A 27637-nucleotide genomic window follows, 5' to 3' on the forward strand; every position below is an offset into this window, starting at 1 on the left:
GTGAGTTCAAGGCTAGCCTGGTCTACATAGTGAATTCCAGGACAGCTGGGGCTACAGGGAGACCCTGTCTCAAAAAGGCCAAAAAAAAAAGAAAAAAAAGACAAATACATAATTAAGATCAGGGAAGAAATTAATGAAATAGAAACAAACAGAAATACAAAACATCAATGGAACAAAGAGTTGGGTCATCGAAAAGGCAAACAACAATGACAAACTCTTAAACTAACCAAAGGAAGACAAGACTCAAATTAATAAAATTAAAGAGGAAAATCAAGACCATAACTTTAGATATCAATCAAATTCAAGATCGTAAGAACATTACTTAAAAACTTACATTCCACTAAATTAGAACAAACAGGTGGATACATAAGTGAGAGTAAACCATGTACTATACCTACGTTAGACTTCAGGACAAAGAGACCAACTGAGTGGCAAGATTTGTATTTGTTTTCTCTTTGGAGAAATATAATCGTTTAAACAACAAATTAACAAAGGAAAGAGAACGCAAATACATCAAACCATTAAAATTAGGATCACAAAAACTAGTTAAGTACATAAGATCTAAGGCATGGTATCAGGCAAGAGGATGGTTGATCAGATGAATACATACAGATCTTTCATGTCAATACTATACTTTTATATCCACAGATGATGCAAGGAAATTAATATATACATATGTCACATTATAAAAATAAGCTCAATAAAATATTTAAATCTCTATTGACTAGATAAGATTATAGAACAACAAACTTAAACATTAACCAAAAAAATTCCATGCTTAAGGCTGTAATAAAGGGGAGCACACCTGCTGGCATGGGTACTAAGCAGCCAGCTTTGCTCTGCTATTTACCAGCAATGTGACATGCAGCAAGCTACTTAAACTCTTGGTGAGTGCAGCCGTAGCTCTATCAGCTGGGAAATGAGGCTAATAACAGTATCTACCTCATTAGGTTACTGAATGGATTTGCTGAATGAACCCATGCCTATAGTGCAAAGCCTGGCACATAGTTTATGGCACCAAACCCAGGGTTAGCAGGATGTGATTAGCACTAGAGACCACACAGGCACTAAACAAATGGAAGAGAAAAACACAAATGACAGAATAAAGATGATGCAATGAAGAATACAGAGGGCATTTTAAAAAGAATCTGAACAATCACGGTATATAACACTGAAGGTGAAAATCTCAATAATACAGGGGATTACTACAAAAATTAGAACTCTAACTCAAATATGTCCATGTCATAAACTTAAAGGTGATTACTGAAGGATTTTAAGCTGAGAAAAATCAAATTATTTATTTAATTCAACAATATGCCCAGGATATCCACTATATATCAGACTAATCTCAGCCTTGGCAATATAGCAATAAATAAAAGTTTTAGTTGCATGATGCTTATAGCTTTGTGGTACAAGATAAACAATACAATGATTGCTTTTTTAAATGTGAAACAAAATTTTAAGTCAGCTAAGGGCAGTGATTTCTGAAGGGTGGTCAGGCAGCCCTCAGGTATGGCAAGTTACCAGAGGTCTGGGTAAAGATCTCTGGATAGATACTGTGTGAGACGATCAATCCAGAGGGAAGGACAAGTGCCAAGGTCTTGCAGAGGGCCTGGCCTTGATGTCTGAGTAACAGTAAAGAGGCCCTGGGCTGGGAAAGAAATGTAAGGAAAATAGTATTTGAGTTGTGAAAACAGGAGCCATCGTACAGTTCATTAGTTCATGTTTAATTACCCCCCCCAATCCTCTTATACTTTACACTGCAGTGCAGTTAGAAAATTGGAAAAGAAATTTTTCAGCACATTGGAGCCAACTGACTGTGCATTTACACCATCCATAGATGCTTTAAAACATTTTATGAGTACAGACAACAGATCCCAATAGCCAAATTACAGGTTGAAGAAGTCATGAGTGTGATGGGAAGCAAGAGTTCCAGGGAAGCTAGGGAGCTCTGAAACCCAAAGCAAACACTGGACACCTTAGGGCCTCCTCATCTGTAGTTATTCACTGCATTAACAAGTCCTCAGCAAGAGGAACAGCATGAATAGCTCACACAATGCAACTTATTTCTGGGACACATAGGCAAATGAGCCAAATGGCAAATGACCCCAGGAGCAGCACTTCACACTTCCATTAGAGGCCTGAGCTACCCCGAGGGCACCTTCCAGTAGTTCTGAAGAGTAGAGACTAACTCAGAGCCTCTAACCAAATCATAAGGAATTTAGCTGCCTCACCCCTTATTTAAAGATGAAGCTAAGTGCTAAGTATGTTTGCCTGGCATGTGTGAGGCCCTGGGTTCAATTCCTAGCATCATAAAAAAAGGGGGAGCCTAGCAATTATACAAATTGTACAGCAGGTAGATTCTGCTAAAATACAGCTTTTAAATCAGAACTCCAAGTACAAGCTAGCCCAGAATATGCCTGTCACTTCTGGCCTTGAGCTCTGATAGTGCACCTGGCTCCTGATGATCACCCAAGTGTATACAGAGACCAAGCAAGAGAAGAGGTTCTCAGATTTCTGTATGCAGAGGAACTACCCAGGTACTGGGTCAAAATGAGGAGTCTCAAGTCTCCCAGCAACTGGTCTGGTGTGGGACTCAGAAACAAGCAGTGGTTCTGATGGTGCCTGGTAAGGACGCCTAATCACTAAGGAGTCAGTGAGGACTGCCTGTGACCAGGGCCCCCCGGGGAAAGCGAGCCACCCAGTGGCATGGAGGTGAAGGCAAGCTCAAGGATTGTTGTCTCAGCACTGTGGGAACAAGCAGAATCCCCGAGCAGTTAAGTTGTTGGTCTCAGCCAAGAAAGGCCTCTGCCTGTGCCTTGTGCTTTCAGGGAGCACTATTCCAAGAGAGAGGAGCACTGTCAGATGGAAAGCTAACCTAGCACCGGGGACGAGTCAGCTGACACGTTTCTTTAAAGCAATATATTTTCTTGGGAAGGAGTCAGTACACAATTACCATCTGGCACAACCACCTTACCTCACTGCAACAGGGCTGCAGTGTGAGCTGTCAGCTGGAGTGCAGACTACACACTGATAATAACATCAGAAGGTCTTACTCTAGCCTCCTCTGGCCATGCACTTCCCTCAGAAATAAGGGGACAAAAAGACCAGGGCACAGCACTGCCTTTGGAGCATACTCCAGACTCCAGGGACTTGGGGGCTCTTTACTTAAACAGAAACCAAACCCATGCCAAGAACTAGTGACTGAGGGGCAGGGATGGGGTGAAAAAAGCAGGCCAGAATCTATACTCCTCTTCAGATCCCACTATGGGAAAAGGAGGGAGCGAACTGGGAGATGACTGTCCTCACAATGCAGCACAGAATTCTGGGAAGTCAAAGAATTCTCTATGAATGCTAGCCTCCTGAGTCATAGAAGGCATGGCAAAAATTCAGAGCATAAAACCTTTTATTTAAGAGTTTATTAGCTTTGGAGCTGGAGAGATGGCTCAGCAGTTAAGAACACTGGTTGTTCTTGCAGAAGACCGTGGTTCGAATCCCAGCACCCACATGGCAGCTAACAACTGTCTGTAACTACAGTCCCTGGAGATCTGACAGCCTCTTCTGACCACCACAGACACTGCATGATATGGGTGGTCTTACCTACACGCAGGCATAAAATATAAATAATAAAGCCAGGCGTGGTGGCACACACCTTTAGTCCCAGCACTCGGAGGCAGAGGCAGGCGGATCTCTGTGAGTTCAAGGCCAGCCTGGTCCACATAGTGAGTTCCAGGACAGCTGAGGCTACAGGGAAGAAGTTAAAAAGAGTTTATTAGCTTTATTTATTAGTTACTATTTATTTATTTATTTATTTATTTATTTATTTATTTAATTTATTTTAATCTTTTTGAGACAGGGTCTCCCTGTAGCGGCAGCTGGCCTGGAACTCGATATGTAGAACTCACAGAGATCTCCTGCCTCTGCCTCCCTAGTGCTGGGATTAAAGGCCTGTGCCACCACACCATCTATTAGCTTGATTTATAACTTCTAAATGTTTAGACGTACTGTTCATGGGCATTCTACATGTATTTTAAGGGACAGTCACGAAAGACCCCAACAGGGACTGAAACTCCTGATTTTGGTGGTTAGGGTCCCAAGTTACCAATGTCAGACCAAAGGAAATGTGGATCATTATGAATGGACCATGAGTGGACTAGAGACACATAGTCCAGTAGGGAAGACATTTCTAAGGCTTGCAAGTATCTCTAAATAGGACAGCCAAGCAAACTCTGGCAGGGGCAGGTCACAGAGCATGCTAAGCACTTAAATATACTTAGTTATTTGGATCTGTAGGGTGTGGTAGTACATGCTCTAAATCCCAGAATTCAGGAGACTGAGGTAGGATCTCTTTGAGTTCACGGCCAACTTGGTCTAAATAGTGAGTTCTAGGACAGTCAGAGCTACACATGCTGAAATTCTGTTCCCAAAGTTATTTGGATCTTTTATTCATTTAACACTTTTCAGGGATTCCTGGTGGGGACAAAAGCATACTAATGTACAAATAATGATGGCGTTCAGTCCTTTCTCAGGGCACAGAGGCAGAATGCTGGGTTCTACAGGGGCAAGTGACAGTCTGCCAAAAGTCCTCTTCACCTTGTGTGCCTCAAAATGGTACCTTCATTCTCGTCCTGTGATTCATAAAATAAAGGAGGAAAATGAAGGGCATAATTTAGGCCATCAGAGATTTGCTAATACAGTTCGAGATAACATAGTTCTACCCAGAACACAGATAATGGCCAGAAATGAACTGTCACAATAATGAAGGTAGGAAGAGGGCTAGAGAGAGCGCTCAGGTGATAAAGTGATAAAGGTGATAAAGGCCAATGCCAGCCTGTGGACCTGAGTCCAATCTCTAGAACCCAAGTAAAAGCCAGGCTCAGTGGGTGCCTGTAATCTCAGCACTGGGGGGTAGAGACAGGTGGATCCTGAGACTTGTTGACCAGACAGCCTCGTCTAATGATGAATTCCAAAAATCAAGAGGATGGTGCCTAAGGGGTGATGCCTGAGTTTGATTTCTGGCCTCCATATGCACTGCACACATGCGCACATGTGCACCTGCATACACGTGAACATGAACACAAGTGTACACACCAAAAAAAAAAAAGAAAGAAAGAAAGAAAGGAAGCAAGAGAAAGAGAAAGGCTCAGGAAGTAAATGAAGCTTACAAGGTTAGGAAGCAGTGAAAATTATGAGATGAACACCCCCCACCCCTGTACCAGCTTGTAAAAGCAATAAGCAACTGCTGGCCAAAGGCTCCCTGATGTGCTCAGCGGCCTCCTGGTTGTGCAGGGAGCTCCAGGATGCAGCTTCTTCGGTTGTTATCCATGCACCTGTAAGTAACCTTCACCTATGCTCTAGTCAGTAAGCCCAGTAAACTCACTGGTTCATTAAGCTAGACTTGCTGAGTCATTGTCTTTAGTCTGTTGTTAGTCCCTAGCTGGGGTGAATGCGTGTTCATGTCTCCTGAGGGGAAGTCAAAGGAAAGACCAGAATAAGTTCATGAAAGCTAAAGTTGTAATATTGTATGTGTTTGAAATAAATACAAAAATAAGACCGAGACACACTGATAAAGATGGCAATCTGAAAAGCAAAGGCAATTAAAAATATCATGTCAGACAAAGTTATCCTTCAAGTTGCATAATTTAAACCTCCTATACACACTACAAACTCAAGAAAGAATTGAAAAATTTACTGAGGAAAAACTTTCTAAGTATTCTAAACATACTCCCATTCAGTGGGCTCCATAATATCAGCATTTTTGAAAAGATCACAGAACACTATGTATAGATTATAAAAGATGCTCAGTACAAGAGACCAATCTCTAAAAATAATTCTAAGAGAAGTTTGCATTAAATAGTATCTAGAACAGGACTAGTCACAATAAAATAAAAGGAGGACAGAATAAATGAAAACTCCCAGAAGTTCTGGAGAGGGGGTGGCCGAGACAACTGAGCACGCACATTCAGAGGCTCTCCTTTTCAAACAGCACAGCTACTCAGCTTTACTTATAGTAATGCTTATTATGAAAACTATCCAAGTAGAAACGGACAATCTTGAATTATCCAATGGAGAGGAAGAGTTTTGGTGCATGTTATAAAACTGAGATCAGTCACTACTCTCTGTGGAGAAAAATGACCAGCCTGTCCCTCCTTTGAATGTAAGCACATAAATGGCTTGCAAGAGACTTCTTCAGGGCAAAAGAATTTCACCCAGGTTTGAGAGTCCAGCAACCCTCTGGTTGCTCTATATTACTCGAAGTCTGTTGCACCCAAGGTGTCCAATTTACATACCTCACATTCCAATATGGGAATACCTTTTTCCCTAGGGCACCTGAATGGCAGCTCCCCGGGTTCAGCTTTCCTCATAACAAGCCTAAATCTGTCTCCCAAAGGATTCCATGCATTGATCCTACCATCTGTACACTAAAGACCACAGAGACCAGCTTCCCCAAGTCAAGTCTCCCTTAAATACTAGGAGGGAGTTACCATGCCCACTCTGAACCCACAACATACTCCTTCCCTGGATCTACCAGTCCCTATAACAAGGCCTATCTGACTCTTTAACCTATTGAGTAACTGTGTACCGTTAGAAAGTGAAGTGGTAGGCTGGATATGGTTTTCTAGAAATTGCTTCAGTGTGACTCTAATAGTATACTTCTATTTCTCTGGCTGAGATCACATTAGCTAGTTTAGGTGGCAAATCTCATTGTTTAGTAATATGGAACAGAGTTCATTAAAGGCACTATCTTATCATAATTTTTAATCTCCTTGGTGCTTTCTTGGTGTTTTGATATTTCAAGGTCTTTAAGGACCCCAATTCAGTCATTAGCTGGATATGAAAATTCTTTATAAAGAGTGATAATTATACTCCATAACTTCACCCTGTAAACAGACACACCAAATTGTGAAGCAAAATAGAGCCGAGGGCCAAGTCCAGCAACAGTATGCTAGAAACAGGTTCCTTAGCCAATGTCAACCCCAAACCTTACCATCCATCCAATGACTACATCTCTTAACTGCCATTTTACATCACTATCTTTCTCTGTTTGAGTCAGTGGATTATACAGTATTTTTGCAAAGGTCCCAGTACCATATTAACTGCCTTTTCCTGACCCCATCAGTCTAATGATGACAAAGAAAAATTAAGCTGTTTCTAGTCTGATTTGTTCTTGGAGAACTCAGAGGATACTATTGATTGTTTTATCTTAGAATAGTCAAATTTTTTAGCAATAAACATACATTCTTTTTCCCCTAAAATTTACTTGAAACCCTCTGCTTGAAGTTTTGGGGAAGCATTTTCCTGCTCCTTTGACGGAGACTGCTGTTTGTTGCCTTTCCTCTCCTAGCCCTTCATGCATGGTTAAGGACTGATCAGAATTTTCCGATATGGACTCACGGCTCCTCCACTGGTAAGAAATCTCAGACCTCTGCAATTAGAGAATGTACCAGCCTAAGAGATGCTGTCACTCAACTGGCCTCTGACGCCCTTTGCCAGCCATGACCTTGCTCCTGTCTCAGGTGGAGAGGCTTTTCCCTCATCTGCCTGTTCTTCCCCGAGGGAAGCACAAGGCCCAAGAGCACAGCCCTCACCAGAATCATGGCTGTATCCTGCTTCCTGTTCTCATGGAATAAAGACATGAATGAATATCCATTCAGACAAACCCCAATGGCAGGAGCAGAGCAGGAAGCCGGCTGCTCTGCCCTCCCAGCCATTCCTCACATCTGAACCATCAGCTGCAAGCCATGTGCCTCCCCTTTCCTGAATCCCACAGCAACCCCAGTGAAGCAGCTGGGATGGATAAATCTGTGCCACTTTTTCTTGCTTCCATGTGTGTTCCATCCTTTATACATTATTTAAAATCTTACTTTGTCAAAGAAGGCCAAGGGACCTAGATTTTCCCTATTTGTGCTTGCCTTCTTAGAAAATTTGTGATTGCTCAGGTCCCTTTCTTGAGGAACCCTTGACATATCTTCTCTTAGGTCTCCTCCTAGTCAGCCAGGCCCACCAGGAAGCCTGGACTTTCACTCTGAGGTGCAATGCTGTGGTGCTGCATTTCAAGCTCTGTGGGCTGACCTGTCAGCTCTCTGACCCCTGCAGAAGACTCTTCTTTGCTTCTCTCCATTTGAAGAACTACAGCTTAAAATGCACCTAGTAGAAAACAGTAGAGAAGGGGAGAAGTCTACCTGAGAGTGAGGCTTGGTGTTCCAAGAAGTTCTGCCTTCTGTAAGTGCTGCTTCCAGGTTTAAATTTAGTGTACTCAACAGGGCACATCCTCTTAAAAGAAAAGACAGATGCATGCTCTGGAAATGATTTAGCTGGAGACAACATGTTCTGTACTATGTAAATCTCCAATGTTTACCTGTGTTTTGATAAAGGGCTCTAGGGTGTAATGAAGAGTCCTAGGTGGGATGAATTTTGCAATGAACATGTAGAGAAAATAAGAAACCCAAGTCAGCCTGAAGTGAAATGAGGGTGCCTTTGTTGGGGGAAATGATGAGGTAGGAGGGTGCAGGATAGTAGAAGGCATACATTTAGTAGCAAAAGAAGTTTAAAAGCCAAATGAAAAAGAAGCTATAAAAGTTGCAGTATGCAGTCTGGTCCATTGTGCAGATGGCTTCACAGCGGTTACAACTAGACTTTGCCACATGCACTTTCCCACTGAGAACTTCAGCAATCTTAGCCTTGAGATGAGAAGAACCTCCTGGTAAAACCTGGTGTGCTCTTTACTGCCACCACCACCAAATGGGCTTTTCGAGCTTGGACACACAATCCTTAATTAACCAGAACATCCCTGTGACCCAGCAACCTCCTCACTTTTGACCACTACAAGGGAGGGTGGGTGTCATCACAGAAAGACTGCAGTGCAGTAGGAGATGGGGATACCTTCCTCCCCAGCAGGAGATTCACATATGCTGGTAGGTGATCTGCTGGACTTTTTACTACAAAACAGGGATAATTCAAGGAAGTCAGAACCCTAACATGAATGAAGAGCGTTTGACTACTCCCTTAGTGGGTGCTTATGCTGTGCTTCATGTGAGAATGCCCTTGTTTGCCTCTGGGCTGGACAGTGGAATATACTTTGTTTTGAGAGATAACTGCAATGTCCCACAGGGGACAATCCACATCAATAACTTAAACAGTATATTAAAAGTTAACAAAATTTGTGTACAAATGAAGAATTAGCACTCAACCACTCACTAACCGGTTAGAACTCACTGCTCTTGTCAGAAGAACCAACACTATGGTTCATTAAGTAGGACATAGAAACTGGCAGCTCCTTTCTACTGAACACAGCATGAACTCAAATCACTATTTAGAAAAAAAATTCAGTCATCCTACAAGTTTTATATTAGTCCCAGCCTACTTGACCTAATACTTTGAATATTCTCGTTGAATCTGTTCACTATAGCCCACCTCTGTTTGAGGAAAAGAGGCCACAGTGGATGTAGTGAGATTTCTGCTGAGCGATGCCTGGGAACCCGCAGATGGCAGCATCAGTACAGGCTCTGCATAACTTACCTGGCCCACAGCTCTGAGGAGTGTGTGGCACCAGGAAGGCAAAATGGGAATACTAAGAGGCTAATGACCTTGGAAGTGATGCCATCCAAGAAGGAAGGGCCTCCAGGCCACTTAGAACCAGTTATAGGTTTGACAAGTCCTTCAGTTAACTGCTATATGACCCAACAATTCTTCTCAGAGCTAGTTCCAAAAGAATTAAAAACATGTTTAAGCAGAAAACTTGCCCCCAAATATTCATAACAGAATAGCCAAAAGATGGAAATAACACCAACGTCCATCTCAATTAAATGCATTAATGCAATGTTCGGGCTATTTAATGGGTTATTCCTTGGCCAGAAAGAGGAAGAAAGTACTGATACATGTCACAGTATGGATAAACTTTGAAAGCTTTATTCTATATTAAAAAAGACACAAGTCACATATTCCATAATTACACTTCTATGAAATGCCCAGAATACATAGCCATAGATACAGAAAGCAGATGAAGGGTTTTCAAGGGGTTGGGGAAATAGGGAATACATTGTGGTGATAATGTTCTGGAACTAAATCATGGTGATGATTGTCTAATGTGTGAATGTATCAAACATCACTGGATTGCACACTTTAAAATGGCCAAAATGGTGTTATAGGTGATTTACTCTAGTTCGCAACTTCTTAAACTGAACTGTTTAATTGAATGTGGGTGTCACAAAAATTTGGCAACAGTTAAAGGTTTTGAAACATGAAATCACTAAAACTTAATTCAAAATTAAACACCTACGAATCCTAAGTGTTTCTGCAGTGGTCACCTATGTCACATCATGCAATCTCACTGTAGCCTTGGTTCTGAACAGAGCACGAAAACTGCACTGCATGTATAAAATCAAAGTATTGATCAAAACACCCAGTGAAGATGCTGTACATCCCACAGTATCAAATATTCAGCTAAGATTAATTCTTTATGGAAAAATAAACATCCATCTCATTGTTATGAAAATTTACTTCCTAATTTAACCAACGGTAAATTATATGTGTACCAAGCAATTATTTTAAAACACATTCTTCATAATTTATTATCAGTAAGCATTGACATGTATGCCTATTTTATATATATGAAGTTACAAAAAAATTTCCCAGGCAAAAAGGGGTCAAGAGTGGAAAAGTTTAAGAGGCCCTGCACTAGCCCAGAGAATACAGTGGCCAGGTCTCTGCCCAGGCTGGTCCTCGTCTACCTCCTCCCCTTCCCCCAGCAGTCACACTGCTCCCGCCTCAAGCAGAAAGGATAAACCTAATGAGCCCAACTGTCAGCACAATATAAATTACGGCAAGGAGAAAAAGGCAACAACTTGATGCATGGCTGAGGGACTGAAAGAGGAATGTCCACCATTGTTTGTGATTATGGATCACATCACAATCTAATAGCAATTTTTATTTAATCAATAATTTCCATGCTGGACAGACAGCCCTGTTACAGAGAATCGACAAACAGGTACTGATAGCGACAAGCCTCGTTATTAATCTTTCCTCTCCTGGCTTATCAGCCAAACTACTGTAAGAGGCACCACACCAAGATGGATATTAGAAACCACCTTTTTTCCTCCCCCACTTTCTTTTCTTTCTCCCTCTCTTATGCCATTTCGTGTAATGCAGATTCCACATTTATTTGCGTAACCTGGGGCTTGAGTGGCATAAAAAGGCAGTTCGCATAAGCAATTTCACAATCAGTAGGACCTAGACCATTGCTCAGGGTTAGCCATTATAGGCTAATAAATCATACTTTCTCTTTGAGTTGTCAATTGCCAAAAAACCTTTATACAAGCGCTGGCATCTGTAATTCCGTAAAGGCTTTTCATCTTGAAATAAGATGCTCTGGACTGATAACAAGAATAATCCCCTCTTGATCAAGAAAAAAATAAAATCTGCATTTTACCAATTAAAGCTGCTGCCAGAAGCCAAATGGCTCAGTACTGAGACTGCACTGAAGTTTATCTCTGATAAACACAGGAGGAGCACAGTGAGGCTGCTCCATTTACAGCTTGACTGCTTTATCTTGCCCTGCAAGCTGTGCCAGGGGAAGGTGTGAGACTATTCACTACTTCCAGGAAAAGCCACCAGGAAGCACTGCTTCTTCTGAGCTAGGAACACTCCCCTGTCTATTCCCCAGTGCTCTCTAGAACATAGGACCACCAACAAGTTGCCTTAAGAGACACCTTACACAGTTGCCATCTTCCTGCTCAGGGACTAGGCTGGGACTATATTACACAAGGGCTCCCATCTACCCCACTTAACCAGTCAGAACCTGCCTGCTAGATGACCATAATCCTGCTCAGGGACTAGGCTAGGAAAGCTCGAGACTAGCTTGACAAGTGTATCTCTCACCATTCAAAGAAGCTTCCTTTTGGAACAGATGGATACTATTACAAAGTTCCACAATCGATCAAACACTGAAAAAGTTGTCTGTCAGGTGCCCAGACCGAAGTGACACTTACAATGCAACCTCTATACTTTAAGGTACAGGGAATATAATGAACAGAGGGCAGAAGGAATACTAATGCATCTCTCAACTCTCACCAGTGAAGCTTCCTCATGCAACAGATGGTGACTAAACCAGAAAGCCACAACTGGCCAAAGTGCAGAGATCGAGAGACTGCAGAGTGCTTATCCTTAAATAGGAAGCCTGTATCAACCTCTGTCACCCAAGGCTCAGGGACCGTTTCAGAAGAGGAGGCGGAGAGATTTTAAGAGCCAGAGGCGATGGATGACCACAAGGAAACAGAGTTTTCTAGACAGCTGGGCGGTTACTCATATAAACTCACATCAATGGTGACAGCATGCAAAAGATTCACAAAAGCTCATATCAGGCAAAATTCCAGCATAGAGGTGGGGAAGTGAGTAAGAAGCCCCAGCCTCAGATGAGGAACTATTGGCAACCAGTAACTGCTGGGAGAGGAAGAGTTGGTTTTCTTTAAAGGTGTGATGTTAGTTAGATAGGTTAACCAGGCTCCAGCGGATGGACACACATTTGGGGACACAAAATTTGACTCTTGATAGGTCTTAATATATGACAGAGTGCATGAAATGTGGTGGAGGGCTATAAGAGGGGTTCAGATAGCGGAAGGGGTCTAAATATGATCAAAATATATTGTTTGAAATTCACAAAAATTCAACAAGATAATTTTAGAAATAAAATAATGAAAACACATACACACACACACACACACACACACACACACACACACACACGCGCGTGCGCAGAAGAGACCAGAATCCAGCGGTAGTAACAAAAGACATATTCAGAACTCAAGGTTATATCTTCATAACTGGGAAACAAGGCCCACCAAGAGACAAAACAATGAAAAAGGAGAAGTACTAATAATCCCTACACACCCATACTGGTTCTAAAAATGTGACTAGCACTGGAGTAGACATCTTCCAAAAATTATGAAGAATAATTCCTCCAAACCCCAATAAACCAACTTCAAAGAAAAACAACAGGATCTCAAGACCTTTAAGTAGCAAACACAAACAAAAAGAAAAGCATTCATTTCACGAACACACCCAACTCCCAGTGCTCTACTGGCCACCAGGAAACACTTGACCCCTCTGTGCATGTCATTTACAATAGTCGCATCAGCTGCTTATTAATTGTGAAATGTTTCCAAATGGTCTCCAAAGGTCTTAAAAGTAATTTTGAATAATTTCCAGTACAGGTCTCACTTCTGACCCTGTCCTACCACAGCCCTGCCTTCTTCAAATCTAAGCTTTGCAAATCTAAGCTCAACTCACGGTCTTTCTAAAGATCTCTGGCTCAGGCTATTCCTCATCAGGAACACTCAATGCTCCTTACTTCATCTGGAATAGAAGTCGAGACTCCCAGTCCAGCAATCCCATCCTCTCTGCTCCTCAGCCTCACCTCCCTGCCCTTCGACTGTCCAGACAAATGCTCATCACCCTTCAACCACAATGCATACAAAGAATAACCTGCAATTCTATTTCTAACCCAAGAACATGTCAAGAAGCCCAGCCTTTTATTGTATTAGCTGTATTCATGAATAAAAATCTACTATTCTAGTAATTCTTTTCTGTTGTCTTCTCAACACAGAATGCCCAACATTTTGGCTGCCTCAATCTTTCTGTTTGAATCCACTTGTTTGACCACAACATTCAAATACAACCTCCACAGACCTTTCTTGCAGTCCTTCCTCAGCACCTTTATGTTGCTTCCCACCACCCCGATTAGGCATCTATTGTTTCAAACTAGCTGTCCTGAGACTCCTTACCCGAAGTACAGACATTGAGACGAGCGAGCGCCTTAGGTTGTTCTCCTGACTGCCCCAACCCCAGCTCTCTTAAGTCTCACACGCTTTACTTCTAGGCTATGCCTGCAATTTGTGCAGTGGCCACCAGGTGGTGGTTATGTATTGCAGCAGGTAAATCAGCAGCTGACACTGGAGGCAAGCACAATTGAATCAATGGACTACTTAGTCCTGCCTAACCACACAAAAGTAAAATACTTCCTTGACCTCTCTATGCTTCAATTTATTAATTTCCAATACATTCAATTTTTTATGTCCAAATAATATCTAATTTACACAGTACTTGTATTATACCATCTCATCCTACTCTCCCAGACAAAACCAATTTTTTAAAAAAGAATGCAGTACTATAAAGAGGAAAAGGGGAATAAGGGAACAGGAATGGTTAAATGGGGTGGAGGAAAGAGCACAGTACGGGGAGGGATGACTAACACCAATGCCTTTTGAAAAAGTTATATGGAAACCTACTACTGAAGAAGAGCCCCCTAACACACACACACACACACACACACACACACACACACACACACACGAAGAGTTTAAATGAAGTTATCCTAAAAAGGGAAAATGCCCCTACTGAACTCCACAGGCCAGCAAATTAAAACCTCAGTGCCAGGAATGGGTTACTTCGTTTGGAGATATTGGTGGGGACTGGGGGTTCCCAGAGACCCCTCAAACATTATTGGCTATTGCCATTGCTCTTGATTCTGTTCTAGAACTTAATGTTAAGACCCTATTGTTGAAGATGCATACTTGTGTCATACCACATGAAGAAGTCAGTACCTCAGAGCTTCACCTCTACTGACAACTTTCATCGTGCTGAAAGATGCTATGTATGCTACCAGAAGAGAAAAGTAGTCATTAGTCTTAGAGTTGTCAATCCTTTAACCTTCAATAACAAAGGCCTGACAAGCTAAGCCTAGCTGTGTAAAGTGGCACAAAGGTTATGAGACTAACCAAATGCTTTCTTACCAGATTTTAAGCCTGATCCACAAGATGAAACCCATACCTAGCACTTCTATCAGGGCCAAAAACCTGTGGCTAATTGGGACATGGACCCTAGGGCATATCCTACTACTATTATTCTGCTAAATGGACAGAGTATTAAATCTACTCTTAATGACTTACCATTATATCCAAAGAGATTAGTGCATCTCTCAATTTTCATCAGAAAAGCTTCTTCTTGCAGTAGATGGCAACTGAACAGAGAACCATAACAGGTCATGGTGCAGAGAATAAGAGATAGTGGAATGCTTAGCTCTAAATGGGACATCTGTAGTGTCATCCCCCCCCCCCGCCCAAAAGCTCAGGTATCACTGCAGAAGAGGGGCTGAAGATTTTAAGAGGGAGAGGCAGTGAATAACTATAATGAAACTGTTTTCTAGACACAACAGGCAATTGCACATATGAACTCATAGTGGATGACAGCATACCCAAGACCAGAATAAGTTAAGCCAGACAAATCCCAGCATGGAGGTGAGAGGTGGGCATGAGGCCCTACCACTAGCTAAGGAGCTGTTGGCAATTGATAGCTGCTGGGAGAGAGAGAATCAGTTTGCTTTAAGGGTGTTACTCCTGGTAGGTCGACCACGCTCTGGGGGATAGGCCCACACCCAAGAGTATTTGGGGAATACAACATTGACTCGATATGCTTAAAAAAAATAGAGGGCACAAAGTAGGGGGTGGGTGTGGTCAGGAGGTGGAGGTGGAAGAGAGATGAGACAGAGGAGAACTGAATTTGATCAAAGCACACTGCATGGAACTCTCAAAAAAGGAAAATATTTTTAAATGAAGAAAATAGGATGGATTATTATTTCCAGTTCACAGATGAGAAATTGGAATGAAAGTTGTAGGCTAACTCCATAAATAAGAGAGTTTTGGGGCATTTTTAGGAATAACATCTAAATACACTGGAGCTCTCAGAACCTATCACTGGTGACTGGGCATGGTGGGGGCGGAATGGACTGGTTTAAGTTTAAGACCTTTACCTATTCACAGTCTTTGGAGGATAAGACCTTTACACTTCTCTTGCTGACATGAGTAGTTGTAGGAAAAATATTTCATCCATGGCAGCATTAGGCTAACCCCAGAAAAGCCTAAATGTCCGTACATCTTCAAAGTCCTTTACATTAGAAAACTGCTTTCTGCTGCTGGAACTGGTTTATGTCAAAGCACCAGCGTGATCTCCAGCATACTTGTCAAGACTGCAGAAACTGGGTCTGCAGAAAAAAGGCTGGAGTTTTTTCACACAGAAAAAAAGACTTGGCTGGCAACGGGCTTCACTGACTGCTGAGTGACCAACCTTAGTTAAGTGTGGTCTCCAACAAGCTTTGCCAATTTATACAAAGGTACATTCACCCCTAATCCCCTAGGCTTTTGCCAGAAACCTTTTCATCAGAACAGGACATCTTTTCTTTTTAATCAGAACATTCTGAAGTGGAGTAATTTTTCTTTAGTTACCATTGCAAGAGGAAAAGTTTACAGGACAACTAGGGTCACACCTCCCAGGGGACAGCTGACAACGTATAGACATTTCTGTCTGTCACAACTGCAGAATGGTGTCACTGGCATTCAGTGGGTGGAGGCCAAGGATACTGTTTGATGTCTTGTAGCATTCAAGACAGAATCCACTACGGGACTGAGGATGAGGTAACTTTGGGAGTCTATTAAGGGTAGTCTCCAGAATCATGTCAGGATACTGGAACATGCAAAGAGCCTGTGAATCTCAGCACAGCACAAGCAAGAGGGAGGAGGTACCCAGAGACCTCTCAGGTTCTCTGAGAAGGTTTCATGAACCTGGTCAGTAGCTTTATGTGATATCCTAACCCGACTACCACCTGCATAGAGACCTAAACCAGGATGTGACAGGTGATGTGTATGGATACTGCAGCCTCTAAATATTCTTTTCTCTCTTTTATAAGGATAATCACTGACATTCTATTGAGGATGTTTTTATGCTAATTGAAGCTAAAGTGGCGCTGTACTTTTATGCGTTCCAACTGGGTTGATCAGTCCTTAAGAGTTTGCTTTTATAATCTGTCCAACCCAGTGCTGAGACCAAGTAGTACATAGCTGTCTCCAGCCCACTTGCCAGGGCTTTGTACATCTTCTTATGAAGAGCTGATGAACAGATGGCTGGTGTGCTAAAGTGGGCTCCTCCTCCTAACAAACAAGAGGATACTGCATATTGTACCAGCAGTATCTTCTGGAGGCATGCATATTTAAGCACTATGTTTAAAGCATGCAGCCTAACCCAAAGTGACTTTGATCTTTGATTCCCTCTTGTATGAAGTGGTTCATACCTAAAAGATTTTTTCTTTTGTTTTCTACAGTGCTAGGGATCAAACTCAGGACCCAACACCTGGTAGTGGAGAACTCTACCACTGCTAGCTCCAGCTCCATACCAGTATTCTAGGGAACAAATGAATGGCAGAAACCAGAATATAATGTGTAGTATCACTTAGAACTAACCAGAAAATTTTTAGTAGGAAAATGCTTCCTAAATGGCAGAAAAAAATGTTGAAATAAAGATTATATTCATGCCTTCTTTTTTGGGGGGGTAGTACAGAGTGTCACATATACTAGGTGAGCACTATAACCCTAAGCTGTGTTCACAGCCCTCAAATAAAGGTTTCTGATGAAATACTGCATCAGGTATACAATTAAGTAATGGAAGAAAGTAACTAATACACTGCCTCTTCCTTAGCACCACTGGGGGAAAGTCAGTCCTAACTGACTACAGTAGCCTCCATTCACACCCACAGCACTGTCAGAGCTCAAAGGGAGGCAGGACACAGGCAGGTGATGGTCAACAGCACTGGACAGAAACCTGACTGCCATCTCTGTCCTATGGATGATACAATTCAACATTTTCGCTTGCTTTGATTGTAACTGAGGTTCAAGGAGACTAAATGTCTCAGCCAAGCCTCATTTAGAGATACTGGTCAAGAGAAGGAGGTCTCCTGGCTGCAGTCAAGTATACATCCCAATCTAGCCACAACTAATACAAAATAAGCCTCATCACTAACACAGTAGCCACAAAGAACAAGCCCCTCTACTCAATCCTGCAAAAAAAAGAAACACACAAAACGAGAGTTGGAGTGACCTTGTTTAGACCTGCTGTCTGTTTCTCATTAGGCCCATTGCAAGTGATCTCTGCTTGGCCTTGGACATTGGGGACAGTGTTTATTTTCACGGCTGTTTCACAGTGTGATAAGTGAGAAAATAAAGTCTGAAAGGGTCAAAGGGTTCCTGGGAGGTCACCCGGAGAGTCAGGGCAGAAATGAGGATGGTGTTCAGAGTCCAGCTGGGCCTGAGGGTGCTTCAGCAGTGGGCCACAGACCCCATGCATTGGCCTTCAGGCCCATCTCCTGGATATATTTTCACGAACCACTTCTGCAGGTACAGTTTAGTCAGCAGTTTTACAAAGAATGTGACCCTTATGGCAAAATCTCCGGAGTTACTTTGATGTCTGTAGTTCTTAGTCCATATTTTATATGCCACATTTCTAAATAATCAGAATAAGAAAATTAACTAGCAGCTCCATGCAGAGGGAAATGAGATCAAAACATCCACTCATTCATTTTAGATTTTTTTGTGTGTGCACACAAAACTAATTCCTGCCTCATATCTAAGACCACTATCAGATCTGACACTCAATTTTTTCTCAAAGAGGTATATAACACATCTTTAGCAGAGTGATCAAAATGAGATGGGAAACACAAAATGCAAATTCAGGATCATGACACTGCTATAAAAACTATGTCTTCACATGGCACTCTCCTCTGTGCTTCCAGGGATACAATTCTTCTCAAATCAGGTGGCTTTCTCTACATCTCAATCTCCAATACTTTATTTTCATGCTGCCAATGTATATTTGTTTCTGAATGGCAGCAAAAGTGATTATAACTATATATAAATGGAACTTCAGCATGTTTTTAGAGATCAAAATTTGTACCACATGAAACTGGTTCAAAATTCAAGTAGGTGGTTATTTACGCTTATCCAAACGGAGGATAAAATGCTACCCAGCTGAAGTTGGGTGCATTATAAATATATCTCCTGTACTCTGAAATCCAGCCTGACAAGTAGGAAGAGACCATCCCCCAGTGGAACTTGCCAGGAACCTTCTTCCTGGGTCATGCTACTAGGGATCAGGTTGAAGAATAAAACTGTTAAAAAATAAGTTTACTTTCTGAAGACTGTTGGGAAAGATCATCTATGTATTATTTATTAAATAAGATGAGAGACTGAGGTCCTCAAATTGAGGGCGATGGGTTACAGTGATACACAAATGGATGAACAAAAGGTACAGTGATCCACTATCTTTCTTCTTTCAGATCTCGGCAATGACGATTTCAAACATCTGTGGCCATCCTCCAGCAGTGGTGAGCACACTCTGAGATGCACATTTTTCACGGCTACTGCATTTCCTCTTTTTAAAAAGCCTGGGCACGCACTGGTGGAGACAGTGTCATTAGCCACCAAAGCATGCAGGCTTCAGAAAACTCCAAGATCAACCTGTACTTTGCGCTATACAGATTTTACATGCCTCCACCACAGCCTCAACACCAGAGTTTACTTCCAGGAAAAAATTCAAAGAAGAAGGAAATACAGCCCAAGGTCTGGAAGCGAGGCTGAGCTTCTTTACCTAACACAAGCTCACCAAGAAATGTAAGGGACAGCAAAGGAAAAAGTAAGCACACTTTGAGAACTGATACTGTGTGACTTTAAGCCACACATTCAAATTTATGATTCAGGTCTTTGGAAATATAATGCATAACAGTGGGGGGGGGGGCTAGCTAATTTAAAATTGAAGTGAAATGTAGACTTCCAGCTTATCAGAGACTTTAGACTGTGTCTTTCAGAGGTCAAAGAAAAAAATAAGCATTTGGATCTTGACAAATCAGTAAGAGATGCAATCAGAAGCAAATGTACTTGTGGTTAGCTTTTTTTTTTTTTTTTTTTTTTTTTTTTACTCCTGTCTTTCCTATTTTAACTGACACCAAGAACAAGACAAATATCTGGTTAACCAAAACACACATCTATCTTCTTAGCTTCTGGTAATAAAAGTAAACTTATAGCAAATCTAATACTAGCTTGAGAGCAACTAGCCCAATTATAATGATCTTGCTGAGAAGGGAAAGTAATTACAAATCCCTGTGATGAAAGACTTCTGCAGCAGCAAACCTAGAATAAACATTCACTGGAAAAGGGACGGGGTTTGAAATAAAGGGGAAGAGAAGGAAAAGGCAGCATTTAGCCCATCTATTCAGACAGTATGGACGAGGTCATCTTTTCGGGAGAATGCAGAGCGCATTACACTGAAGTGAGACTACCTGCAGGCAAAGCCAACCAGTTCCCAATTCTCTTCTTCAACTTTGAGATTTGCTAATGTGAAACACATGTCTCTCTTTTGCACCAAGTTCAAATAACTCTGGAATTCCAACCGTGCAGCTCAGTGACTGAACCAGAACAAGGGGAGAACTTGTCAGGATTTAAGAGCTTTCAGCAAAGCCCTCCAATTGCAGCCAGCACCCTATTCCACGGAAGGATATCAATTATAGATAGTGACTTGCTTTAGCAGGCAGTCGGGACTGTCAGACACTAGATAGACAACCATGAAGAATCATGAATCTTTCTATTAACTGTAAGAGGGAGGGAAAGAATGGGTCATGGCTATAAATAAGGCAGAGTATCAGAATGGTTTAACACCTTGCCGCTTGGTTGTATGTGGCGTGAAAATCCAACCAATTCACAAAATGTTTTCTCTCCAAGGAAAGTGACAGGAACTGTAATGGTTAAAGCTCCCTTCTATTCCTAAAAATGGGTTTTGCAACTGGCAGTTATTCCATCTGCCACCAAAGTAATTAGGTGGGACCTGAAGTAGCTATTCCTTCCATCAACAAAATATAAAGCCCCCACTCTGCAGCAGGCCACCACACATGCTTCTAGCAACATTCCAGAGGAGGAGAATATTCGTGTGACGCAATGCAAAGTCCATTTGAATGCAGAGTTCTGAACTTTCCACAATTTAGGTGGAATATAAGTAATGTGTATCACTTTTATGTTGTTGTAAATTATAACTTAATTCACTTGTCTATTCGTATAATTTAGTTTAGATTAAAATTAGTATCATAAAGGTAACACTGGACTGTTTTCTGACAAGAATTTCTTGTGATTTAGAATTTAGAAAATTCCACTCTGTGTGTGTGTGTGTATGTGTGTGCATTCATAATTTTTGAAGACAGTTCCCATAAAACTCTAAACATGATGCTCATTAAAGTGGTTGTTTAAGCAGCTTTTCCTTAAAATGACTGCAATCTATGAAAACATCATAGGAACCTTTGGCACTGAAATTAAATGAAAATACCTACAATACCTACTGCCTTTAAAAAGTAGTGACATCATGTAGGCAGTGAAAAGGTTAAGTTACTAACACAATCCCTACCCCAAAACCATGACCTCAAACGCAACATCTCAGAGGATCCCAATCCATTTCAAATATACACTGGTCTCCCATTTCATTTCTCATTGAATAATGATTACCTTAATATAGGATTCCTACAAACTACAGTGACTTATCTTCCGAAAAAGCATCACTGAGTCTTCTTCACCTCTGTTGTATGTATGCTGGAGACTGATTTCAGGACCTTGTTCTACTACTGAGCTATACCCTCAGCCTCCTCAGCAGACTTTTTAAAGCAGCAGCACTGTGAACCCTGTAGCATGTTTTCTAAGATTCAGCTTTGACACAAACAATCCTCCTTGCATTGCTCCTTCACCCTGTCATCAAGCACACTCCTGGCACATGTTACTCTGTGAGAGTATTTCTTCATGTTAAAAAAATTCCCAACTTTTCTCCTCTCTTAGTATTACAAAGCCTTTGTGGTTTCCATTAAAGCAGTCAGCAAGAATAAAGGGTCATTAAGTCAGACTTGGTTTAAAAATAATACTTGAATCAAATTAAAGAAGAAAAAAAACCATCAAATTACATTTATGGAAAAATCTGAAAATATACCTTAATTAAAAACATTTGACTGCTTTTTGCTATACTCAGAAATCTGTAATTCTTCTTATATAATTGCAAAGAGACATGATTAAAAAAGAAACGGGGGGAGGTGATCCTGCTGCTGTTATGTTAAATTGTCTAACATTCTGTGTATAAGGTTTCTCATAATCTGGAATGCTGAATTTAACACTACCACGCAACTGCACTGTGTGAGTATATAATACAAAAAGCTCACACAGCCTTATATTAAGGACAGGGATTTTATGTCAGTGTTTAATCTAAGTAGATGGTTACAATAAATATAGATCATCTAAAAAGTTACTATAAAAGAATAGATAAGTATTAGTGTACCTTGAATGCACACATACACAAGAGAGAGAAACAACCACAAGAAGGCTTCTATGTCAGACTTACCATATTTGAAGCTTAAGAAACTTCCCTGTTTGATGAAATCACTCTCAGTGCCTTAGAGGACCCTGCACTTCCATACAGTTGTCTGAGGATGCTCCAGATGCTATAAAGGACCCTAGATGCCCTTCCACGTCATTTGTTCTTGGTCCCCTTTGCCAAGGAGGCTCTAGTGGGCTTTGAGACTGTGCCAAGCACCATGAAGCTCTGGGAAAGAGCCATAGTGGCTGTGGATACGATGTTGTCTGAAGTGACACAGGAGAATGAACAGAATATGCCTGGTGGACTTGCTTTGTGAGAGAAGGTAAGCCTCAATTTGACTACTGCAGAGTTTTCAAAAATGCACATTATTAAGCACATTTTTCCCCATGAAAGAATTAATCCTACAAGGTTGCCCTCAAGTCAAAAATAAAGCATTAATTGCTGCAGAGAACAATGGGTGGATCCTGAGGCTTTCTGCAAGGGAAAAAAAAGGACCCACCCCATTTCCCCATTTTTTCAATTGTTACTGGGTCTTGGAAAGGGAATCAAACTTGGTTAAAAGGTTAATAATAATTCATGTGCAACTTACTATTACTCAATAACCATCAAAGTCGCTAACTCAAAATAGTGTTTTCTGGCTTACAGGATCAGAGTCATTACACTCTCTATTGAAGACTTTATTGAATTTTACACTAAGCTTTAGCTGACTGAACAGGTCAAGCACTATGGCTCAGAGTTTTCTTTATTCTCAGAAAGTCATAAAACCCTCTCCAGTTTTCAGTGCTGCCAGCTAAGAAACTTGACTCGGTGCAGGGTCAAAGAAGCTGACCTCATGCAAAGGTCACATAGTTGGAAGGCTGGGGCCCTGAACACCAGTCACTTACATGCACGAGCTGATCCTGGGTGTCGAACTCCCTTGTGCAGCCTTCCCAGTGGCAGTTTGTCTCATAGATGACTTCAGGCTCCTGCTTGCTTTCATCTTTGTCCCCTTCCTCCTTGACCAGGGTTGTTCCTTCAGGCTGTTCCTGTGGGGGTGAGGGGAAGAGGCAGAGAGGGAAAATCAGACAAGGTGGGAAAGAAGACAGGAAGCAGAAACTTGGTTTAGAGTTATCTTCTGAATCTGAGTTTTCATTGAAAAGACATGAGAGCCTAGGTCTATCAGCTGGGTCTTGTGAAATAAAGAAGTGTAGGATTGAAATCATTTATGTGCAGTTTTCAGATCCCCTGAACACACGTTCTGAGATCGTTTTAACTTGTAACGTAAGCCAGAAGCACAAATCATAACAAAGATAAAAAGCTGAAGCCAAAGCTTGCTGCCTACAATATAAACCAAACTGACATCTTTTAAAAACCCTAAGACAAAAAAACAAGCAGACAAGAAAACCCGTAGGAGCTGCTATTATTTGCCCAGAACTGGTTCTTCTATTTTGTTTAGTTGTTTTCATTTTCTTCACTATATTCATTTGTTTACTGTTATGTTTTATTAGTAGGGAGATGGTTTATGAGTACTTGTAGCTCTGTTTTCCCTTACAAGAGGCACTTTTAGGGATCATGGCCTTGTTCTTCAGGGAGGTACTTGTGGTCAAGGCCAAGGAAATAGGGAATCTAATGCTCGAGACACAAACTTTTCTAGTCTTCGATGACAGCTTCATAACATCTGCAGTTCAAGGAATCCCCAGAATTCTAGGAAGAAGTAGGTGTGTAGATTTGAGTCCTGCCTGATCAAGGGCAGGAAGATGTATAGGCACTGAGGTTGTGACCATCAAAGCAAGGTTGTTTGTTGTCTAACAACTGTAAATGATGATTTCAGAATTCCATATTACCACTTCATTCCATCCCTAAAGTTCTCACTGAGGAAGACCAGGCCTCAATGTAATGTTTGGGCCAAAGCAGACTGATGATAGCAATGTCTGGATTCTATGGAGATTTCTATTCTCATTCAACCCTGAATTGGGGGAAAAATACTGGCTGAACTCCTTGCCATGTCTGGCTCAAGAAATGAGATGGTGATTTGGATATAACCTGCATGCTCTTCAGTGGAGCCAGAATTATATGAGAATGATGGGAATTTCACAAACTCTGCCTCAGCTTAAGCCTGGGGTCAGAAGCTCAGTAATTTAGGCCAAAAGTCAAGGCCAAGCCTGGTCATATCTATGATCAGCACCAATGAGCCCAGCCACTGACTCTATGAACTTAAGTCACCTGAACTTCTAAGCTAAGTCAGTTACGAAAAAAGTGTACTACACACAGCTTCCTTCAGTGCTGTTTACTTCTGAGCTAGAGAAACAAATAGTTATTCCCTAACCAGTTTATTATCAAATAGGTATTTCAAGGCCAAGGGTAAGAATATAGTAGATAAGAAAATGCTGTGAAAGGACACCAACCTGTAAAGGAGGGGGAGCTGACCCAAAGTCAAGAGTCAGGGAATGGCAGAAGCTGGTTTGCACCCTGGGTGTCCTACCTGCTGTCCTCGTGCTCCTGGACTGGGGAGGTCTTCATCGGGCTTGATCTTGGATCGCTTATTATGCATTGGATCACCAGTGCTGCTCACTGCAGACTCACTTGTGGGCTTGTTCTGTTGGTGATATTTGTAGGGTCAAGGGAAAAAATTGATTTTGATCAATAAATAGAGGCAGAATTGAAAACTACTACTGAAGACAAATCAGCTTCTTTGGCAATAAAGCAATGGTTCTGAGAGTGCCAGAGTCACCCAGGGAGAGCAGATGATGCCTCAGGAAGCAGCTCTTCACTTCCAGGTCAGGGGCAGGCTTGTGGTTTTAAATGCTTGAAGAATGCAGCTTTAACAAACTACAAGAGTTATTTCAAAATATATGAAACTGTGAGTTTGGGTGGGAGACCATCACAAAGAGTTTGTGAAGATTTTTAATTATAGCATCTCCTTTAAATCACATCAGTGTGGCAAAAGAATGGAAGGATTGGAATTTTATGTTTACTATACAGTATCACATGGTGCTGGGTAGTAGCCTGGTTATACTGGAGGGAGCAACAGTGGCAGAATGAGGGCAATGAATTCACATGGATTATGTACAGCAGACATGGTTTATAGATGACCGGAGTGGGGTCTCATCAAGCAGCCTACTTTTAGATCATGAGCAAATGGCTCTGGGGAAGACACTCTGGTTTACAGTCATCGAAATGGAATAGAACCCTGGAGAAAGACAGGACGCTCATCTGAAGGCTTGACAACAATGAATGAGCTATATGGCCCATATAATGGCAGACAGGATGCAAGACCTCTCCTTCATTGATGAAGACGAACCACAGAGATGCCTCTCTCACCTGTGAGGACTCTGAAGGGCCAGAGCTGACCTGGACGGGGTTCAGAACCGTAGGGATCCCTGGAATAGGCCTCTGTGTTGGAAAGGTTGGGGCAGGGTGGAGGAGCGGAGGACTGTGTCCAAAAGCTGAACCTAAGCTTTGCTGTCGGCTTAGGATCTGTTGATGCATATGGAGAGAGACGGGTGCAGAGGGGTAGGTGAAGCTCAAAGCAGGGCTGCGGGGAAGATAAGAGAGACAAGCATCACTGATCTTGACATCAGAAACTATCACAAACTTAGAATACCTGCAGCCTGAAATAATGCCACCTAAATCACAGCAGTTCTGGCTGTTTAAATGAGAAGCTAGAAACAATTAATGCCAAATATCTCCGAACACTTCCAAGACAGCAGAATACTAGGAACAGGCACACATGCCCGTGTACCCACGCCACAGCCCCAATCTAAGATTCTGGAAAACGAAAATAAAAGGCATCAGCTCAATAATAACTATTTATTGCAATAACAAACTTTATATAAAAAAGGGAATGGGTGACTACATGCTTTATAGTACTTTTACGGGCTCTGGGCTCCGTATGTTCCCGTGCATGCAGCAATTCCTTTAATCTTAGCTCACACCGATCGCTTTCATATGTCTCCAGATCTTATTACAAGAGGAAAGAAAATCAATTGGTTAAATGTGTTTTGAACACCATGCTTGTCATATCACTCATTTGTTTGTAAAGATGGAAAGCTTGGTTCATCCAGAATGCCACCTAAAGAATTTCCATCAGCACCGTCTGGTTACAGAAGCTGATGGATTAACCTCTCCCCACTGAAATCGGTGATCAATGGGCTTTGATGGGGAATATTCCAATGGGACAGCACAGCTCCCTACTCCAGCCGAATGGCATTAAGTGTCTATTATAGCCCATTATGCATGCTAATGCCTGTCACCACTTTATTATGCTGCAGTATTTCCTAGGCCACTGTCAGTTCCCAGGAAGTGCTACTGTTACCTCAAGATGTTCTGACTAATGGACAGGGGCCAGATCCATCTTTGTGCCAGCACAGTTCAGAAATCAAACCCTCTAAAAAGAAAGATACACTTGAGGACTTTGCCAATGAATGGCTTAAAATGCATAGAAAACTAACAATTGCATACATGGAAAATTCTTTTCTAAAAAATAAGCCCTGAAAATAAATTTATACTCATGCACACACTCACGTAAATACCACATGCACACACTCATGTGAACACCACACATGTGTGCCTGCACGTGCGCACACACACGCATCCTGTTGTGCAACAGTCAAAGAATTAGTGTTTCACATAAATGTTAAAGGTAGAGTTCATGTAAATTTCTAATCTGGTGGGTTAATTACTATTGCTGCTAAGCACAATAACTAAGAATAAAATAATTACAGTAACAAAATTCAAACCATTTCTACAACTTTAAGTAATAATTCCAGAGATATAGTCTGTTCATTAATATGACTCTACATTTTTGTCTGTTTGAGTAAAACCCATAAAAAGGTGGTTTCAATGGGATACATTACTATTATTCCTACAGAGCGCCTCCCATTACAATAGCTTGCCCATTTAAGACTGAATACCATTAAGAACACCCTTTGAGAGTTCCACAGGCCTTTGAAGAACTCTCTTTTCATTCTGCATTGTATTTTCTTAATAAAGAAAAGCAGAAACATGGTGAAAACGTGATTGTTCACAGTAAGTTAGAAGGAATCGGCAGCTCTATGCTATAGTTTTCTGCCAGTGTTTTTGCAAGCAACCATGAATGATTACAGCAAGACTTACCTAAGGTAGCTGTGTGGATGATTGATAGGGCATTAATCAAAAGATGCATATCTACCTCAGAATTTGTTCACAAGCTTTCTTCTAATAGCTGATTTCATGTTCACTGAGCTCTATGCCAGTTTGTCCAATTTATTTTTCGGTGTACAAGCCATTCATCAAAAACCACAATGATTTAACACCTCCCCCTCCTTTGGGTGAATGGGTATTACTAAGTGTAACTACCTTATTCTACTCATTAAAAAAAACAAAAACCAAAAGACCTTACTTCATGTATAATTAGAATGTCAAGCAGTCTTTGCATGAACCTCTATACACCTTTTCAGTTTCC

At 41.5% G+C, this 27637-nt stretch overlaps 1 protein-coding gene across 1 annotated transcript in view; it reads right to left on the minus strand.

Annotated features, from left to right (window-relative positions):
• The window catches only part of Gli3 (GLI family zinc finger 3), a 281899-nt gene that overhangs the window by 41885 nt on the left and 212377 nt on the right, over nt 1-27637 (minus strand). Inside the window, exons 8-10 of the mRNA XM_029564979.1 lie at nt 25516-25729; nt 24677-24790; nt 23100-23240 (exon numbers count right to left, since the gene is read on the minus strand). Of these exons, the coding sequence (XP_029420839.1) occupies nt 23100-23240; nt 24677-24790; nt 25516-25729 (469 nt within the window). The remainder of the gene's footprint in view (nt 1-23099; nt 23241-24676; nt 24791-25515; nt 25730-27637) is intronic.

Source organism: Nannospalax galili, unplaced genomic scaffold (genome assembly GCF_000622305.1).
Source record: "Nannospalax galili isolate Female #2095 unplaced genomic scaffold, S.galili_v1.0 scaffold54, whole genome shotgun sequence".
In the NCBI taxonomy this organism is placed as follows: Eukaryota; Metazoa; Chordata; class Mammalia; order Rodentia; family Spalacidae; genus Nannospalax; species Nannospalax galili.